Source organism: Haliaeetus leucocephalus, unplaced genomic scaffold, assembly GCF_000737465.1.
Source record: "Haliaeetus leucocephalus isolate CR32 unplaced genomic scaffold, Haliaeetus_leucocephalus-4.0 Scaffold880, whole genome shotgun sequence".
Classification (NCBI taxonomy): domain Eukaryota; kingdom Metazoa; phylum Chordata; class Aves; order Accipitriformes; family Accipitridae; genus Haliaeetus; species Haliaeetus leucocephalus.
This window is the reverse complement of record NW_010973316.1, coordinates 2,247,050-2,268,373: the sequence shown is the minus strand read 5'-3', so window position 1 is coordinate 2,268,373 and position 21,324 is coordinate 2,247,050. Positions and strand designations below refer to the sequence as shown.

General features: G+C 39.1%; 1 protein-coding gene across 3 annotated transcripts in view; it reads left to right on the top strand.

The window, feature by feature from the left end:
* Positions 1 to 21,324, top strand: part of NUP35 (nucleoporin 35kDa) — a 58,550-nt gene that overhangs the window by 36,719 nt on the left and 507 nt on the right. For 2 of the 3 annotated variants that reach the window (XM_010583231.1, XM_010583229.1), the window contains 3 exons: positions 13,721 to 13,833; positions 18,817 to 18,855; positions 19,912 to 20,178. In XM_010583231.1, the coding sequence (XP_010581533.1) occupies positions 13,721 to 13,765 (45 nt within the window). In that variant the 3' untranslated portion in view covers positions 13,766 to 13,833; positions 18,817 to 18,855; positions 19,912 to 20,178. Of the gene's footprint in view, positions 1 to 13,720; positions 13,834 to 15,182; positions 15,249 to 18,816; positions 18,856 to 19,911; positions 20,179 to 21,324 lie in introns of those variants that run through there. The other variant, XM_010583232.1, reaches the window with a different exon arrangement.

Here is a 21,324-nt window from a genome sequence, read left to right as displayed (position 1 = left end):
CCAAACCTGCCTTTCCCTCCTGGGGACAGAGTACTTGGTACATCTTCTCCTGGAATTTCTTTGAGATTTGTCATTATTTCAATGGTCTTTGGATGCCTTTGATTATAACTTTTTCTTTGGAAGATTTCAGCTGATGAGCAATTCTTCTTCTGCTACTAAAAATACTGTTTCTGTGTTTAAAAACACTTTATATATGTATCATACATATGTGTGTATATTATGTATATATTGAAGTCCAATAGTGAATTACAGCTAAATGCAGCCTTACCTGAAGTAGGTGGACTTCATCCTTCATATTTAAACACCATGGGTCTCTTTTGCATGTATTGCGATCTCTGGAAGCTGGCTCCCCTTCAGGTCTGTGCTGATCACACTCCAAACACCTTACTGAGTGCACTGAAATTTTATTTTTATATATATATATATATATATAAACATTTTCAATAAATTTATATATATATATAAACATAGGAAGACTGGAAAGTCTGGAAATCCTTGTGGAAATTGCATGCAAACTCTTCGCAAGCAGCCAGAGCAAATGTGAGAGAAAATGAGTATCTCTTTTTTCCAGATAGCTGGGCAGTGTTTGGTACTCAAGTCTCTCCTGGGCAGTTAGGGATGCACTTATGTGTGGTAGAGCTGTAATTCTGTGTAATTCCCCATTATCCTTAGCTTTAAATTTGTCTTCCAGCAGCAGTGCTGCATGCTGAGAGTCAAGTAGGGCTTTTTATACCTATATCCACAATGATGTCTATTCTAATGAAATACGTTGTGTACTTAATACTTTTGTTTTAGGGCGTGAAGTCAGTAGGAGGAACGGGGAGCCCAGTTCTCCAGCCTCCTAGCTGAGTACTTAATAAGCCCAAACCGATGCTTTGTCAGCTCAGAACAGCCAAAACTACTTGGTATTTTATTCTGTCTGGCTATGATGTCTACCTGGATCATATTAGTGTCTAAGCTGTACCCATGTAGTCTGATATACATGTAAGGGATGTCAGGATAAAGATGCTTGAAACGATAATCACTCGTATTTCTCTCCAGTTTATTTCCTGGAGGTCCTGCACTTACAGACTGCTGATTCATTGCTGTACAATTTTGGTTGGATGTCCAAATCCCTTCTGAGTGCCCTCAGTCTTGTAAACCCTGGAAGCTGTTTTGTGCTTGCAACGGCAGGAGAGTCTTTCAGCCTCTGGAGACGTCCACGTATGTAGCTGGTGTCAGGACTAAATTATGGATAAGCCAGTTAGGACCCGTACCTAACAAATTCTTCACTGAGATAAAGCAGTTGGCAGAGAGGTCTTGTTTCTGCTCACAGAGGTGTTTCTTAATAGGTTCAGCAGATCTAGGAACAATTTGATTACTAGGGAGTTTTTAAAGGGGGCACTTGAAAAATTATGGAAACTTGAATTTTAAGGATGATTTTCATGCCTGCCTTGTCTGCATGAGGCAGAGTGAGCTAGGATTTTGTTTTTTCCTGGGTACTTCTTGCTCTAAGTTCTCTTTGCCTGGGAACTTGGTGCAACTGAAGGAGGAGGGGAGGAGAGAGTAAAGACACTCAGCAGAAATCAGTCAACTACATTAAAAATACAGGAATGTTTTAAAGCTGGTTTTACTGCTGAGACTGAAGGGAGGAAAGGATTTTAAAGTGTCAGTAGGGCATAAGAGGTATTGCAGGGTCCAGTTGTCCCTGTGTTTTGAATTCCCAAACAGATTTTTGAAATAGTGTAGTATTTCATGTTTGACTTCAGCCATTTTAATTTCTAACAAGGAGGAGGAATCCAGGGCAATGGTGTCAGCTGAATTATAGGTGAATAAAATTACAGGCTGGGGCTGCAACAGATTATTTCAGTGATATCTTCTAGAATAGCCTAGGATTGCCAGGCAGGATGCTCTTCTCCCTGTTCAGAGCCCCTCTCACCAAGAGCAATGGAAATGCAGCTTTCAGGTACTACTTTCACTGAAAAATGGTGTAAGATAGTACTGTTCAATTATTTATTTGGCCAGTAGTATACAGAGCTATTGAATTTTATACCTGTGGTTTTGATGAAAGTGTGACTTCCCCATAGTCTAGAAGGAGAATAATGCGGTGTTTGAGCAGAAACTGACTTTATTTGTGTCCCTGACCACTGTGTTAGGGACAAGAAAGACAAATACAAGGAAGAAATGTTGCATGAAATTCCAAACATGCCAACCATCACTGCTTTATCGGTAGCATCAATTGCTGTGATGCCTAAATTGTTTTACAGGGAAATTCAGTCTTTATGGTGTGGTCTTTGGGGGTTCTTAAGCAGGTTTTTTTTTTTTTTGCTCCTCATCTTCATTGATTGTGTTAACTTTTAATGCCTGCTTCTCAAAGGTCCAAATTTAAATGTAAAACCTGTGAATATAGTAATTACTTCATGTCTTTTCAGACTTGCTGATAAAGCATTCAGGGACAGAAAAGGCATAAAATGAACAAGCAGGTGAGAGGCATGTTTTTATGGAATTCAAAGTGCGATCATCACTTCTGTCAGCTGAAAAGTTATGTCTGAAATGAAATGCTAAACAAAATGTAACAGCCAGATAAATTTAAATGTAAAAGTATAATACTCCTCTTCCCCTTCTTCCCTGCTGTCCTTTTTAAAATAGGATGTTTGAGCATTTTGGGTAGATTGATGTAGTGTATCACTGTGTCAGGACTCAGGCTTTTGAGCCATGTATGGGTTTTGTGGTTAAAACCAGTTTTGTGGTTAAAACCTATATATGGCTGTATAGCCATACAGCCCAGTTAGTATTCACACAGAGGATCCTGTGGGGGTTCAATTATCTGTGGGGTTTGAGGATTAGATTAATTTTTTTTTAGGACCCAGGATTTTTTGTGACACAGTCATACTAAAAGTTTATATAAATTCTCCTAGACCTGCCAGTGAACTTCTAAAATTCATTTCATAAACACCTAGATTTGAACAATTTCAGATTTTAAAACCTATGCAAAAAATGTTTATATGTGCCATCTATTAGATACGCTGCCCATTGGTAAAAGCTGCATGTACAAACCTCAGAGATGCAGAAATGTTTGCAGCAGTAGGAAATACGGCAATTGTTTTTTAAAAAAAAAAACCAACAAAAAAACCAAACCCAAAACAAAACCTGCTGCAAGCCAGTCATCATCTTTGCAGATGGATGGCTGAATGTGGTTTGGAGAGCTTGCTTGTCCTTTTTACTAGGCTGTCATATCAAAACAGAAAGTGCTCAGAAGCATTACCTTTGGTGTTGGTAAACTGCAGCTTCTCTTCTACCTTTTAGCAGAAATCCTGAAGCTCAGAATGGTTTTATAGGCTTGCAGTTACTGCATTTTGACACAGGGCTTCTGCCTGAGCTCAGGGTCTGAAATAAGCAGCCTGTACCTGTAGAGTGTTTGTTGTCTCTTTCAGAACTTGGTTTAAAAGAGTGTCCAGCAGATGGTGCAATGGGCTTTTCTTTTAGCTACAGAAATGCTTAGATCTTGAGGGTTCCTTTGGGTTGAAATTAAATGATGTAATTTTATATGCTCTGAAGCTAACATTTTAAAAAAAATTGTATATTTTTATTTCTAAAATCCGGGTTCTGTATTTTTTTGCTGAAGAAATCAGTTGAATTTGATACGTGTTTCTATAATACCTCCCCTGTCCTTGTAAACACTTCTGAAAACAGAACTAAATTTTTAGGGAAGCCGTGACTTTGCTTAATCCCTGTAAATGGAGAAGTGCAATCCTTGTCACCCATGATTATTGCAGCATCTGACAAAGTGGGGTTTAGCACCTTTGCCTCCTGTCAGAAACAAGAGCTGTTTAAAGCTGTGTCTATAGGAGGTCAGTCAGTTCCTAGTATAGTATGTCTGCAGTTTAAGACCAGTTACTTTCTACCCCCAAACAGTAATTTCCTGATGTTAATAATAAGTGCCAGACAAGACATTTCTATATTTCCACTTAGAAATGATTAATTACAGTTAATTAGAGGACTGCTTTTTTTCACAGATAGATAAATGGTCTGCCTATTTGTTCTCGATGCTGCCCTTCTCATACAAAATGAAAGGGTTAATTTGGTGCTGGAAATTGGAGGCCAAAACGCTGTTGACCAACTTTCTACAGAATAGCCTGGGATACCACTTCTGGTTATGAGCAGAGTTGTTTACATCCCCTTTACAACTCTTACTCAAAAAACCCTAAACAAACAAAAAATCCCTGCAAATATGTATCTATCTCCCTCTCTATGTTGGGGTCACAATAAGCAGAAATCACAGTAACAGAAAATCTTGGTAAGAGAGCAGTGCAAAAATGATATGAATTAGTTTTCCTTCTCTGATTCTCTTAAAATGTGCCCACCAACTTTTGAAAACTTCTGAGAAGCTGCTATGTTGAAAAATGCATGCTGAGGAATCGAGAGAAGTTGTAAAGCTCTACAGAGTCTTGAATCCCTTGCAGAAGATGCTTCTTCTATGTTCTCTTTTACTCCATTTCTGAGTAAGCTACACAAATTGAGCTTTAGAGCCAGAAATGATGAGTAAGGAGAAAATCATGTCATCTTTGGAGGTAAGAGTCAAACTGTATCTAGAAAAGCATGCACAAATTCCTTCCAGGGTTATATGGGCTCGCTTCAACAATTTGCTCATAGTGTTTAAAAGAACCATTAAATTACTTGCAAACTTCCTGTTAATAATGGAAAAGTCCTCATAGAGCTGAAGACCTGAACAATGGATATGCCCCAAAAGTGCAATAGGTTTGATTGTATTCATGAAACCACAGTCTATAAATATTTTAAATCTCTTAAAATTGTGTTTCTAACTCTCCTTTTTGTGGGCTCCTGAATGCAGCGTTAATGTGAGCAAAATGCTTCTGGGAAACCCAGGGAAATGCAATCAGATTCAATTTAATGCTGACCTACCTACTTTCTTGTGCCTGCTGGATTTTGGTGGTAAATCAGCCATAGGCCACTTAGTGTTTATTTTAGCAAATGTGAGTACTGGGATCCAAATTCACATTCAGAGTTCAAAGATTAACTTTTTAGGCTGCTGTGGGGTGGAAGCATAGAAGAAGCAGTGAGCTTAGTTCTTGTAAGAGGAAATATAGCTGCTGTTGTCATTTTATAGAAATCTTTTAGTTTAGCAGGCACTGATGCAACCACTGTGGTTATGAGTGACAGGTCACGGAGTATGATGTCTTATCTGGAAAGTCTCACTGTGGCACAGACATTATGAGGGAGCAGAGTAGTACATCTGCCATGTCTTGTGGGCTGGTACAGAATATGTGGTGTTACTGTGGTCTTTGGCCTTTAATTCTGTGACTGTTTTTGAGTTGGGGAGTTATTAGTTTGCCATATTGGAGGTTAATTTGCACCATAACATCATCCTGGCCTTTCACTGAGAGGCAGTGTCACATTTGCTGACTGATGTGCTTTCTGAAAGTGCTTCCCTGCTAGACTGGTCCTGTTTAATAAAATATAGGAAAGTGAACGAAAAATGAGCTTTTTTTTTTGTACTTACGACTAATTTACACATGTAGCACCTTTAAGACCTATATGGTGTGGGTTTTTTTCAGCTATACTCTGCTTGCATTTTAAGCCATTCAGATGCAGACCTTGTCTGAACTGGGAGCTCTGTAGTTGCATTAGCACAAGGCTTTCTCCAAGCTAATAAGCCTTGGTGAGCAGCAGAGAGCTACAGCAATACAGTCTAATGACTTTTTGATTGGAGATGTTGAGGGTCTGATTGATTCAGAGGGTAAGCATAGTTGCTGCCAAGAGGCAGTAGTCTATAACGCTGGAATTCTTATGAAAACTCTAAAAATATTTTAAAAACCCAACCAGTGCACTTCTCAATGTGTAAGTATTACTGAGGCAAATTCTGAAGCCTGTTGATTGTCTTGTCTGCATAAAGATAGAATCAATACCTGATGTCCCTAATAAACAAAATCTGAGAAGTCTCTTAAGTTAGCCCTTTAATAAAAGACAAATCACCATTTTCTTTCCTTCTGTTTTGTCTTGTAGACTAGAAGCAACACTAGAATTTGTCAAAAGGAACGACATGTGACTGAACTGTGTGGCCTTCATGAACAGGCAGGAGCGCTTCCTTCCCCCAAGCATCTGGTTTTTCATTCCTTGGAAGACCCTGCAAATAGCTATGCAGTATAGCTGGAGCATTAGCAATATTTCAACAGGTGACCATCCTCCTCTCACAGAGCATAATGGGGCAAAGTTAATAAGGAATAATAAGGCGATGAAGGGCATGCTTGGTGTTCAGTGCAAGTAAGCATAGGGATGAAGTACCTAAATGGGCTGTCCAGCGTGTGAATGAGCCTGCCTTCATTTCTTGGTTGTTCCTTGGAGACATGTCCTGTCTTTCCTTGCCATTTTGCTCCTTGGCTAGCGGTCCCCACATTTTTTTCCTGGGTCAGCATTATGCCTGCACAGCTGTGTAATGCAGGTTGCTGCAGATGGTCTTGGATTTCTCTTTTTTTGAATGATGATTTGAGGAACAATTTCATTTCCCATTCCTCCTGGGAATTTGGGCACAATATGTTTGTCTGGGGAAGGCTGCACAGACCAGTCAGTTACCAGACCCTTGGTCTCCAACTCATCCAGCATGACTGCAGAAGGCATTCCTGCTTTTTAAGCTCACTGGATGTTTATGGACTCCTTTACTGCACAGGCTCTTTTCCTTCTCCCACACTTTGCAGCAAGGCAAAAGGCACTTGCTGTTCTACACGTAGTGCAACAAACATGGATCAGTGACTGCAGCAATTGGTTAGTCAGGAAGAGCAAAACCAAGTCAGAGGCTTGCGGAGTTGTGCTACTTATTAGATACTCTTCTAATACTCAGAAATCAAGTCTTTTAATCTCACATATTAAAGCCTCAGGCATTACTAAATTAAAAAGATTTCTTACCTATTTGATTTTAAGGTTTAGGAATAGCACTGCTAATTTATCTCTTCAGCAAAGGAGAGAGAGGTGTATACAGCCCACTGTTTCCTGATAAAATTTATGCATTGGTTGTTTATAAAGTATCTTATGTTTATAATTTTAAGCCTGTCATTGTCACTCAAGCTCAACTTCCTACCACACCCCAGTTATGGTTAGGAAAGTGTATCCAAGATTTCACTATAAACAAGCAGTAACAGATAATACAGTGCCAGAGTTTTGAGTATATTTTATATCTGTAGAGCAAAGCTGGAAGTGGTGAACAAAAGTAATTGCTGTGCATTATTCTTTTTCTTTTGCATTTAATAGTCTGATTTGAATGTTGAATGCTTTGGCTAAGCAGCAATGCTGCAGGACTAGGACCCTTTCTGTCTCATTTTAAGGATTTGATTTAGAATGCTGATTTTAAATAACTTTTCTGATGGCAACTGAGTTACTCTGGTAATTATTTAAATAAATCTGAACTAACTTTTTCAGGGGAAATATTTTAAGATTTCCCCTTCTTAAACTCTGTATTTTTTTTATGTATCTGATTTCTTCCAAGTGAAATACCTACTGTATTCACAAAATTCCTCTCCCTTTTTCTTCCTTCCCAGGCACCAGGAAACTGGCATTTTCCATGTATCTTGGACCAGTAAGTTATTAATGATCTCTGTAGGTTTTTCAAAGATGATTGTTGCTCCCTTGGGTCAGGGCCTTTTCTTTTATATCATTCCTATGGCCTTCACTGCAAGTGATAACGTGGCTCCTTGACTCTACCAGAACTGGAGCAGGGATGGGATGGGCAATGTGATCTCACAGGCTGGGTCTTGCTTGAGATAGTCCTCTCCTACGTGTCCTGATGTCATTACAGAACCTGGCAGAAACAAAGCAGAAGAGATTTATTGAAGAGGCTTACAGTTAGGGCTACACAGATTATAGCAATCATTGTAATGAATTTGGTATAATATGGAATTCAGAGAAAAGGGCAAGTATCTGTTCAAAATAGCATTGAGTCCCAAAGGAAAGATAAAATCAGTGAGACAGAAGGTCCAGCTTGATTTTTAAAGATTTATCACCACACTTATTCACTTTAATTCAGACAGATTAAAGCATAAACCCCAGCTATCACCATGCAATGTCAACAGGATTAAATAATATAATCTTTGGAGACAAGTATTTCAGTCAAGTAATTAGCCAATCAGTTAAACTTTTCCTTCCCAAACATGTCTTTCACCTCCCTTATCTGCAATGCAGATCACTTGCATTCAGTTTGGCCTGCACGAATAATTTCCAGTAGGAGTTCAGGATATGAAACAAGATGAGAATGCTTGTAGAGCTCTACAGTGGGCTGAGGAAATCGGACCTCTGTATTTTGAAAAAAGGCACTTCTGTACCTGCAGTGATCCTATATGTATATCTAGATGTAAAAATTAAACCCCTGTATTTGCATCTTTTGTTCCACTGAGGAGTTGATCTTGCCTGTTGCTGGCATTTGTTGGATTGGAGGACAGTTGGCCACTTCTCCTATCTCCTCAGCCTGAAGAGATAACTACCAGAAACATCCTGCCCTATCAATAGTTTATTAAAACCTTTGCCAAACTTGGAAAGAAAAATGTCAATGTAGTTGCAATAGAAACCAGGGGATAAGCAAAGCCTTTGTGACCATCTGTGGCATGTTCAATCCCTTCCCCCTTGTGATTTGTGCTTAAGGGTCAAGCGATCCCATCTAGTGAGCCAGCTGGCCAAGCTCTCTTACTCCCACTTCCCCCCCCCATGGGTCCCTTTGGCAACCTCACTGCCAGTGAGGCAGCCCCAGGGTCTGGGTAAAGGTGGTGGTCTCTGTATGTGGCACCTTTACCACTGCCAGGTGATGTGTGTTGGGGAGCTGCAGGGTTGGTACCTGTGCCTGTTTTGCCTTGAATGCAAATGTGTTTTGGTGTTTGGTTTCAAAGTAGTCAAACCAGTTGTGTCTTCTCAGCCCAGAACTGCCCTGGGGAGGCAGCTTGTCTGGCTCCAGCCTTTCTACTTCCTTCTCCCTATTTTAACCCCTGAATAACCCACTTCTAGTTTTCTGAAGAAACCAGCTCCTTTTAAATGTCTTCTGAGTGTTGCAGGTTTTGTTTCTTTACCTTGTTGTTATCCATATTGCTGCTGCTCAGGTTTGCTTTGTTATTACAGCTGTTAATATTGCATGATAAAATGAATTGTTAATTGCTGAACCTCTGAAGAGCAGACAACGGGCTGTTTACTGCCTACAGTAGACGCAGGAGGCTGTCAAGGACTGTTGGGACCTAGTGTCAGATCAATCACATGCTGGAGGTTTGCATCAGAAGGTAGTTTTGAAAGTGAGTAAGCCGATCCAGTGTTAAGAATATTCTTCAAACCGATCAGTTCCTCCCTGTTGCTGAAAGGTGCTCCTTGAAGTGTCAGTCAGGCTTAACTATAAATTACTTGCTGGATGTAAGTGGTACTAGCTCATGTTAGTACAGCCAGAAGCTGCTACAAATCATATTTCTCTTGATGTAGGAAAAGTTGGAAATGTTTTTCTATCATAGGTTTGTCTAAAACTGTGTCCAGCATTGTAGGAGCTATTTAGAGACATTTACAACTTACACAATGAACCATATCAGGACTTAAGGATGATGATTTCTGTATTCTCCTCTTTCCCTTCCTTATTTCAATAAGGACCAGCTGTCTCCGAGTACTGCTGCCTGCCATTGTGTGACTGCTGTTATTTAAGGAAAGTTGATGCAGATTTGTTGTTTTCACTTATTTTTATGAAAATGTGAGGATATTTTGCCTCCTAGGCAACACACTCCCCCCCCCCGCCCCATTTTTAAGCTCTCCCAATAGTATTAGGGAATACTATTTAGAAACACAGAAGGGAAAAACTGGAGAGCAGGTTGCTGAGTGGGTCCTTTAGTTTGAGCCTAGACAAATCATTCCATATGAATTTATGATGTGATATGACAGCATAAAGAGCAAATGTAATTTCATGTTGCATTATTATTTATTGGATTTATAACAAAACTGCAATTACAGGGGAGCCTTGCTCATTCAAATGTGCTGAGACATGATCAGCATGCACACTGGTAAAAATTCATACTATTGCAGTGTAGCTGCTGCTAGCTCAAAAATGCATTCATTAGAGATAGTGGTGAGGTTTTATTTAGAAATAATAAACCTGTGACTTAAAAATGCATGCATTAAGTTCCAAAGAACACTTGTGGTGGCAGTGGCCTCAGAACAGCAGAGGTGGCAACTGAACTTTAGCACAGTGACATTCTGCTAAATCTCTTCAAGTTGCTTCTGTGAATTAAGGAAACTCTCTGTCCACAGATGGATGTCCCATCTACTGTTTTGGCTTCTGCTTATAAACACAGTTAGTGAAATTTCAGACCCTTTTCTAACTCTGCCAAAAAAAAAATAATCTACAGTATATATGTGCTGTCTTTACAGTTAGCAGAAAGCTAAAATATTAGTTGTAGACTAGTACAAAGGTGACATGAATTCATTTTTTTTTCCCCTGATTCTCTTAAAATATGTCCATCAGTTTTTCAAGAATGGAGAGGCCACAATGTTGGAAAATGCACAGGCGAACAAAATAACTTACTTTTATAAATACAAATCCCCACTGCCTTCCATTTTTTGCCTTGAATTTTACATCTTAGTCAATAGGTAACAACAGAGGAAGGATGGAGAGAGATCTTGGAGACGATCAGTCCAGTAGCCTGCCTGCCTTTTAATCTGTATTGATTCTATTTCAATTACAGTTATTTCATCTACAGAAATTAAAATTGCACTAATGAAATACAACAGTGCTATCTGTCAACTGGCATTTCGGAAGATATTCACATGCACAATAGTGGCATGACTGTTAAAAAAAAAAAAAGAAGAGAAATCCTTGCTAGTCCACTTATTGTATTTCGAAAGGGCAATAAGAGAAAGTGATCATATGCTCTGGTGTCTGGCTTTGGGCCTTTTTTTTTTTTTTTTTTGAGAAATAGCACCTGAAGGATATTTTCACTTAGAAATCAAGATATTAAGAAACTAGAAGGAGCTCTCAGAAGGATAACAAAAGGCTTTCAACACTAAGGTTACCCAATTCTACCTTTTCTCACGACATACGGTGCTGTTGGATAGCTGGAACACGGACAAATACAGCAGATAGCAGATACACAGGATCATTCCCATGTTGGGCTGACAGCTTGCTGCCAGAAACGCAGTGCTGCTGGGTGGACCATGGCAGACCACTGCTGACACTGGTGCTCCTGATGAAGGTGGGGCTGTTGGCATGTGCTGAAAGCCATGGATGCATGATTCTAGGCTGGAGTGGATTCGCATCCAGGCAGCTCGGAGCATAGCTTGTGTCTGCAGCCAGACCAGATAATACTCTCTGGGCTTTCATTCTCTGTGGTTTTGTTCTTGCTAAAAAATCAGCCCGGTGTGTGGAATGGAAGAGAACAACATCGGTATGAGGGTAGAGTGAGTAGGCTCTGCTGGAACTGGTCCATACTTTGTAAGTATAAGTTAATGGTCAAATGTGATTGTAGGGAAACTCATTTTCTTGAGACCATACATTTAAAAAGAGATATTAACACTGTAGTGTGGTAATCAGACACTGCAATATCCATGGTAAAATGCCAGTGTTCCAGAGATTTGACAAATCCATCATTTGTTATTTACCTATCCAAAATACTTGGCTTTGAAAAAGCAGTGCCGAGTGCCAGAAGAAGGGTATTCATTACAAATTCAACACAACATCCAGTCAGCTTCAGCACAGACCTAACTGTAGGGGGTTTCTTTGGCTCTGCTTATAAGGTAGAAACTATACTAATTGGCCCATAATTCAAGCTGAAATAAGGAAAGGAGAAAGATAAGATGAGCTGTCAAGGGAAGCAGCTAGATTCGCTGGTGATTTTTGGGTAGCGAGTTGAGGGAAAGGAGCACTTACCCTTGAGAACTGCACAAAATCATTTGTAAACTCATCTGTCTTATGAATTATTTTGACTGTTATTAATTATTTGCACTGAAGTAGCACTCGGTGAAAAGAGTTATGCTAAAAAACCTATTCTACTGACTTCTGCAAAAGCATGCAATGAAAAGACAATCTTTCCCCTGAAGAGCTTTTAATCTTAATGCCACTCTTTATTCACACTGTTTTTTCTTCTCATTTGAATAATTTCATTTGGTATTTCCACCCTCTCTTTTATTCCAATACAGGGCACCTGAACCTCTTCCTCATAGCCGTGTTGGTGTTTGGCAAATATGAAATTCATGCATCTTCATTCTTTTATGTCTCTGCCTATCCTTTGGTTTTCCTCTTCTCAGCATGTGGTTCCTTTTCTCACAGTTCATCTTCCCCTTCTTTTTTCTTGCCTCCTTTCCTGCTATTTCCTCTATTGTCTCAGTCTCATTTTTTTAACCTTTCTTATACTTCTCTCACCTTTTCCATGCACTCTTTTTGTCTGACATTTTCCTTCTTGGTTCTCTTTCAAATTTTGGGGGAGATGTGGGAAGAAGTAAGTCTTGTCTTCATTTTTCCTAGCTGCACTTATTCTGGTGAATTGTTCTACCCCTCCTCACTTTCTATATCCAGCAAGAATCCACCAACAAGAAAGGTTATTTGGGGAAGGCGTACCTTTTAACAGAGAAGATGATGCTGCACCATGACTCAGGGCTGTGCTGGGTGTCGCTGGTTGCTGGAAGGTCCAGCTTTGGGGAGCAGTTTCTGGTTCTGGAGGGTCTTCAGAATTTACTTGGGATATAGCCTGGATATTATAGAGTTTTATAAATAATGAGCTTACTTTGTGAGCCCCCGGCTAAGTTCCAACATTGTCAATTGGATCACGGTGAAGAAACAGAAACCAGGCAAAAAGGACAAAGTTATCTGTCCAGAAGCTTGTCCTTCTGCTCTGCTATTAATTAGGGTGGCTTGCCATAGTTTATGTGTACAATAATTACAGCTATATTGCCAAAGTAGACTTTAAACGGGAATGTTGTTGTTGTTATAACTGTTATTGTTCAAGCACTGCATTTTTCAATTAGGGGAAATACATGAGATACATTATCTATAACAATCTCTTTTAATGATAACAATGGATATGGAAATTAGTCCAGAGTATAAAATTAAAGATATTTGAATAATTATAGTGTAATCAAGTAAAAATTACTGATGCCTTTATTTGAGGCAAGATTTATGTGGAAAACAGCACAAGAAAGTACGTGCTTTGAAATCTGAAAGGCACTAGTATTTGATAGCACATTTGCATATGTTGCACCAAATAAGTTTGTTTTTTGTCTGTCAAAGATTTAAAATATAAATAACAGTTACTAGGCTAGTTTTCAGCAGCTTGGGTATGTTGACAAACTACTTTGTGGTTCAGTTTGCTGGCATGTCTTAGATGTTTTGGTGTGGTGGATTTGCAGCATAAAGGTGAATTTTATGGTGGTCAACAAGGTGGCTCAGAAATGTCTGCATTACAAATGCCTGTTTATTGGATTTTCTTGGAGAAGTTTCAATTTCTGTCAGTTCCCTTCTCCCCTTTCTTATCTGATGCTACACATATTCTTTATTTAAAGACAAATAAGGAAAAAGGCCAGGGAGCCCAAGGGAGGTCAGAAACATCAGCTCAAGGGACAAATAGTCATTTTCTTATTGTGTGCAAAAAACCTCCCAAACCCACCAAAAACCCCACCAAACACAACACAAAAAAACCCAAACAAAACCCCAAACAAACAACAAAAGAAAAACCCAACCCAACCTACCAAAAGCCCACAGCTGCCCTCTCCCCTGCCTTTTCAGGCTTTGAAGAAAACAACCTCTTCTGTAGTTCGTTACCTCTTATAGCAAGTGCTGACTTGCCAAGCCAGAAGAAGGAGAAGGAACAATTCAAAGCTCTGGCAGACTTCCAGCTGGTAAGTCTCAGGCACTGCCTGTGTCAAAGGAGAACTGGAAACAGAGCTGTGAACTCCAGTCTGTTTGCTTATTTGTGCAAAAAAGATGGCACGAAAAGTATTTGTATCATTTGACTTCATTGCAGAAGGTGATAAAGGCTATATTTGTTTTTTATTTTTTGGCGGGGGGGGGGGGGGGATTTTGTTCCCAAATGTTATGTGAAAAGTTGACAGCAAAGACTTTATAAGAATTTTAAATCCTTAAACCAACAGGCAGATAATTGTGGGTTTTATATTAGTGGAGAGAAAGGCATTAGAGTTCAGCTACTTGTTAAGCTTTAAAATAACAGCAGCAGCAATTAGAAATGTTTAGGAAAGTTGCTGCTAAAGTCAGTGAGCCCTGAGATTTTTCATGCACTTGGGCAAAGTTGTCTCAACAAATGAGAAGGCAAATAATTTAAATGAGATCAGGTGAGCTGGAAAACATTTGCAGTAGTGTTTCTTCTTGTCCTCTTTGGATTCCCCCCCCAGTTTTTTCAGGGCATAAACATGTTAGGTATCACAAAAGAAAAACCTCAGTAAATTCTGTGTAATCAGTAAGAGTATGAAGGACGGGAAAAAGGGGTGTTTTCAGTGAGGTTTCTGAGGAAAAGGAAGCAGAGATTTATTCTGTTAACAAGTGTAGATAGGCAATACAGGATTCTCCTGTTTATGTCTGTTTTCCATGGTAGATGGAAATTAGCAAAAAAATCTCCCTCTCAGCCATAAAACATTGCTGGCCATAACAGTGTAGTTGTATCTGACATCAGGCTTAGGAAATGTGATGCAAATTAGAACTGCAAAAGCTAGGAAGAAATATGGAAACTAGTGGTCAAGAGGCATTTTACTGCCTCATGATAAGCTCTTGCTGCATTCAAACAGGATTTTGAAACAAATAAGAATTTGGACTGAAATACCTAGTAAAAACAAGACTGTTGGTTTTAATCCTTAGTAAGGAAAGGTAGAGAATAAGGAAGATTTGGGGCTTCAATTCTTGATGCTTGGCTCTGGTCCAGAAAGCATAACAATAATTTCTTTGGGGATGGCCAAGCAGAAATTCTTGGCTGTCTTGGGTAGTAATGGGAAGAGATTTTAACTGGCAGTTAAAATTACTCTGAACTACAGTTGGACTTCTTATAGTGTTGTCTAATGAAATTTTCACGAGCCCTGTACAGTGATCTCCATGCATGGTCTCATGCTGCATGGAGTGTTCCACCATGGTAATGCTTCATGACCTGTAACATTGGCTCACCTGCAAATCCCAAGAGTACTGAATTGAAAATGAGCAGGAAATAGTATGTATTAACAAATTGCATGACCTATTTTTACAGCAATCAGAATAGTTGTCAAAAGACGAAGTAGTGAGTTTTGGGAAATGGCTAAGAAACTTAATAAAGCGGAGTGGTTTATCAGTCTGGCTGAGACAGCTAATGCGGATGCATTATAGAGCTGAAGTTGATCCAAATGAGGCCCTTGGCATGTGCAACTACCGGGGGGAAGAAGTAAGTGGCACTTCCAATTTTAAGAACTTGAAGTTCTTATGATACTGTATATATTTAATCTGTCTGCTACTAATTTTAGGAATTACTTGTTTAAAATTTTGTTCATTGCCAGTTAGAATAATTCACTAATGAACTCAGCAGTGCATCTACATTGGGCTATATAGTCTTAAATCATATTATTGGTTTAGAGTATCTGAACTAGTGGATATTTAGATAATGCCTTTGAAGAGCAATAAGAAAATGGGAGAAAATATTTTATATTTTTATTTAGATTTTAGTCATTTGTATGAGAAGACTTTGAAATCTCCATTCAGATCAAGTATATCAGGTATTACCATGCAATAGAACAAAACCTTTTACTGAGATCCAAGGAGGTGGTCTTAGTGAGCTACAGAAGATCAGAGTGGGACCAGTGCAAGGCACAGGATCTTGTAACAAACCTTGAGTTCAGTTAGGGTTATTATAATCAGAGTTTCTCAAGTTGGAAACCAATATGTGGTGTGCTGGGACTGTACCAGTGGTAACTGAATGCACAAATAACACTTGTTGAAGCATGGGATAAATTTCTGCAACCATCTGAACAAAATTAGGAAGTTTTATTTCTGTTTATGCAGTTTAATTTCCCTCTGGCCCAGTCCCCCCTGCCCTGAAGCACACCCCTCCCCTGAAGCGTTACACCAGAAATACATTTGCTGAAGTCAATGGCAAAAATTAATGTGACCTAATGTGAGAAAACATAAGCAGATTCCTACACCTAGACTATAAAAAGAAGACAATATGAGCAAATATATTTGCGTTTGTGGTGAGATTCAGGCAAAGCTCTGCAGCGCTTCCAGTATCAAATCTGCCACCTTCACAGTGCCATGGTAGGCTTGAAATGACCAGGAGAGAAGAGTTCACTCCCCAGTCTACTTGAATGGATCCAAGCCCATGTTGTAACTTCTACTGTATTTGTGTTACTCTGTACTCAGGCTCTTGACAATACATTGTCGAGAGGTTGGGTTTTTGCTGCTTAAAAATAGGGAAGGGAAGTGTTTCTAGTGTGAAAAGTCAAGGAAGAAAGGAAACTCCATTGTGATTGTGGGTTTTCCTTAACTGCTGCTAATCCAAGGCAGTTTTATCATCACTAAAATCTTGGTTTCATTCTAAAGGAAAGTTGCAATTAACTATTTTGATTGTGTTTTCTAGTATCTGCGTGTGGTTAGAGGTAGCTGAAAAACATTTCAAAGTTGTTTCTGTTTTGCAGAGTTCAAATTGATCAAATTTGATTATTTCTTTTTTTTTTTTAAATGGCAACAAACCAGATTTCCTTGGAAAAGGGAAATGTTGGAAAAGGAAGGTGTTCTGTTTCAAAGAAAGTTTGTTATTGCTTTACTTGAACCTAATTTTCAGTGAAGGAAAACATTGCTCAAAACAGTGTTTCAATAAGGCCTCTATTTTTAATTTTTTTGAGCTTTGTTCTTCCTTAAATCAAACTTCATTATTCATTTGAAATGCATGAATCATTTTTATGAAATGTTAGAGTTAAGTGTCAGGTTATCCCTGAGAGCATAATGTCACTGTCATCGATGTAGAGTTCTGTGGAGAATAACACTTAACCATCTCATATGGAGTGCTCTGCCAAATAGTCCTCAAGACCTCCTTATTCATCCCATAGCAACCACTGGTAAGCATTTATGAAGCAAACTAATTCAGAATTTACTGTTTCCTATTAAAAAGGTGGTTTTCTTCCTTATAGTGAATTATGCAAATGAGACATCATTATTCCTTCCCAGGAAGAAAACAAAACAGAAAAATAATGAAATGGACAAAGAACTTGCTTCTCGCAATGTGCCTGTGATTGCTAGAGTCAGAAATATAATTGACAGAACAATTATACTTTCATTTCCTTGAACCATTCTTTTCCATGCCACTTCAAATCTGACTTTGGCAGGTCAAAGAAAATAACTGCGTGAGCCGATGTACTGCAATCAGACTGTGCAGCCTGGCACAACCCTCTCCCAAAAAGTCACTTTGTAGGGGGTTTGCTTTTCCACTGCATTTGACAATAATGTGAATGAGAGCTTTGACTCCCTGTTGGCTTACGGTGGTGAGCCACTCTTTTCAGGCAGTCTCCTGTCAACTGAAGATTTAAAAAAAAACCCAAAAACCAAAAAACCACCACCCTACAAATAGCATATAATAATGTTTACGTAAGGGTAGTTGCTTCTTCCAGGGCCTAATAATGTGTTAAACATGATACATTTTTTTAAGCAATGCCTAAGTAATAATTTTTTTTAAGCTTAAAGCTAGGTAATTTTTATTCATTTTAAGTCAATTTCTACTGCTACAAAATGCCTACTTTGTATTGGCAGGTGTGAAATAACCAAATGTCAGGTTTGAATCTTGCAAGCTTGTTTTACATAAATTCTCATGTGCCCACACGTGGTGACTGAAGGCAGTGGGTCACGCACACACAAAGAATCTGGGTCAGACTATTAAATTACTGAAATCCAAATTCCACTCTCCATTAGAGCTGAACGTGTCTCTGAAATGTCTGAAGGACACAAAATCCAATCAGTACAGGTGAGCAATGCTACTTATTCCCATCTATAACCGAAACTGTGGAGTTCTTCCCTCCTGGGGAATTATGCTTTTGCCTTATAGAGACAGTCAGTCTTCAGCCTTCGTCTCCAAGCACAGCAAGCCAGTGTTGGTACAGCTGATTTCTAAGCAAGGAAATGGGCTTCCTGCAAAAGGTACTGAGATGCACTGGTACTGTTAGAAATAAAATACAGACCCGTGTTATACTGAAATGACTTGGAGACATAGAACAAGCTTGCTTTTATCGTAATTTGTATGACTTCAGCGGTGCTACAATTGCAACAAAAAGATGTTGGCATGCAGTAAAGTAAATGTTTCCGTTTAGACTGACCCAAATCCTGCTGAACTACACATGACATTGGTGAAATGCAGATGTTTGTTTTGCTCATCAAAAATGTTTGTCTTCTAAGTTCAGAAATAACATTTACTTTCTTTCCTTTTTGTCCCTCATGACAGATGCTACTTGTAGAAAGTATATACTTATTTTATGTAAAGTTAAATGAAGCAGCAACTACAAATGACCTTTTTACTCTCTCATTTGCTCTAATATTATTTTTATGTATGTGATTTTGGTACACCTTTAAAATTCCTTTCTGGGTTTATTTAAAATATGAACATCTATGCATACTTATGTTATACTGTCATTTAAAAAGTAATGCAGTATCATATTTTTCCTCACTAAAATTAAGTGTCTAAATAATAGACAAAGTACTGTAGTCATATCCTGAAGCCATGAAAGTTTTAGTGATGATTAACCAATTATAGTTGCCACACAGGCAAAGACAGATCCAAAATTCCTTCCTGTCAATAGGTTTTGATTTATGCCCTACATAAAAATAGATGTCCTTCACTAACATTTGTGGTGCTTCTTGTCCCTTAGGTACTGATGCCTGTTTATAATGGATCCCAAGTTTTGAAGGTATGTTCTTCAAATTCCCATCTGTTACAACAAATCACTTGCCATATGGGGTTGCTTCTGCTGTACACAGGAAAACAAATGCAGTGGTGGAGTAAATCATTTATGTTCCGACTTAGCAGAAAATGTCTTAAAACAGTGTTATTTGCATTGTCTGAGGAAGGAAGGAGCAAGCTAGCAATAAACGAACATACGATCAGACTAAACTGTCCTTCCATGGCTGTGCCCTCCTTGAGCATTGCCATGAGGCACCAAACCCCTTTCTTCCTTCTCACCTAGCCAGGCTCTAGTGCTTCCCAAATTCAGGATAGCAAAACTGGTAAGCAGATCAGGTAAGATTCCTACCAAGGGGTCCAAAGTTTGAGGTTAAATGCTTTCCTTTCTCCCAGACCCCTTCTGTGGTAGGCGTTGGGGATGAGCGTGCTCGTGGTGGGAATGTAGATGTGTCCCGGGCAGCTGTCAAATGAGCTGTTGTGTCTATTTGGTCATCTGAAGCCTTTTTTTTAATCATGATCGCCGCTTTTCTTCAGCTCAGAAAAGTAGTAGTGTGAAGAAAGGCATTTAGCGTGTACCTAAGTCTCTAAAAAGTCAAATAGAACTTTAAATAATGCCCATAATGGAGTGTGTCGTTTCTAAATACAGATGCTATATTTTATACATTAGGGACCTATGGTATCCAAAGGCCAACTAGCTTTCTGCAGAGTGTATTTCAAGTCTTGGTGTGCATGCTGGATATTGCATTCCCCAGAGTCTTTCTGTAAGAACAGCAGGAGAATTTTATTATGAAAGTAAGAACTAGGTGGCTCATTACCTTTGTGGTACATCATTCCCCATAGGATTGTTTGCTGAATGATTCCAGTAGTTTTGCTCCAACACCCTTGCTTGTGAAGAGATGCTCTCTCTAAATTGTTGATTAATGGCATTAATAGGTTGACCTTTTTTATTGTATTTTCATCCTTCTTAAATTTTTTTTAAGTAGCTTATTACAGATTATAGTCATGTAAGTGACATATAGTGATCTTAACTCCGATTACTTTTATCCATTTTTATGCCTCCTAGGCTTTCTGTAACGGCTTCCACTTGGAGGTTGATACTTTTTAAAAATCAGTGTAATTCCATTGACCAGAGTGCTCTCATGCCAGACAATGAGAAGTAAATTTTCTGGAGTCTGTGAAACTATGCTGACATGGCATCTGACCAGATGTACTTGGTAACAGCTCACAAATAGGGTATTAATTAGAAGAGCGTGTCAGATTTGATAACAAAGAAAAGCAGAAATATTTGCTCCTCTCCAGACAGGTTGAGGAGGTGTCTATGACTCACATGGTAAGTTTATGACTGGGCAGCAATGACATAGTTTCCAGAGCAGTATTTATATACAGCTTCAAAAGAATGGAAACAAAAAGTTGAGTAGAGATTCTTGCCCTAATACTTCTGTATTGCGCAGTACTTTCCCAATTCCAGCAGTCACTGTGTGCCACTTGGATTCCACTGCTAAAACAGCTTAAATGTTGCTCTAAATGGCATACGTCCATGTTGGGGATCCTACGGGGCTGTGAGGACAAAGTCTGCTTAGCAGGCTTTCACAGAAATCCCAGGGAGGTCCCTGTTGTCTCAGCCGCATCCTTATGTCAGCCATACAGGTGATGACTATGGTAAAGGTTAACATACTGCTTGCATGTTGCTGACGATCTTCCTATGCTCATTCCTTTTATGGATGGATTTATCTTTTAGGGTGGTTTTTCTAAGCCTAAAGCAATCCCAGTTCAGGGAGAATTTGTCCCAGAATCCCTGTATCTAAAACCATAGACTGTAACTTCTTGAAAACAAAGCATTCTGAGATGACATCATGCTGGCAAAGTCTCTTTGATTGAAATATTTTCTAGCTGGAATCTTTTCAAATGAGGAATGTAATGATGTATTTATACCTATCCATGAAAGATTGAATAGGATAGCAATGGTAGAAGGTTATCTCTAGGGGCAGTCCAAGGACTAAGCTGTGCAAAATTGCCTGTGCTCAGATAGTTTCTATCAGTGGGTATCCAGAGTAACTCATGAGTTGCCTAGCTCACACAAACTCATGCAAAGATGTCTGTAGCCCCGCCTAATACAAGCAGGATCTTATATTAACAGTGTATGTGTGGTGAGAGAGAAAAAGATAGTTTTAAAAGTATATATAAAATAATTAGTTTTGATATAAAGGACAAGGTTCTGTTGCGCCCTGCTCTGGCTACATGAACTTGCAGTAGAGGTAACTTCTGCCTGTGAACTGCCACGTGCTTGCGCAGTATAATGTCTGGAGGCGTTTCAGATGCCTTCCTGACGGGAGACCTTATGTGGGGAGGTGAAATGGCAGACAGTGTTGGCAGGTTGAAGGACATGGCCACCAGGTCCTTATGACACTGGATGTGGTAAGAAGTGCTTGTGGCTATTTGTTAATTGTGTAGGAGTGCTTTTGAGCTTGCTCTTCCC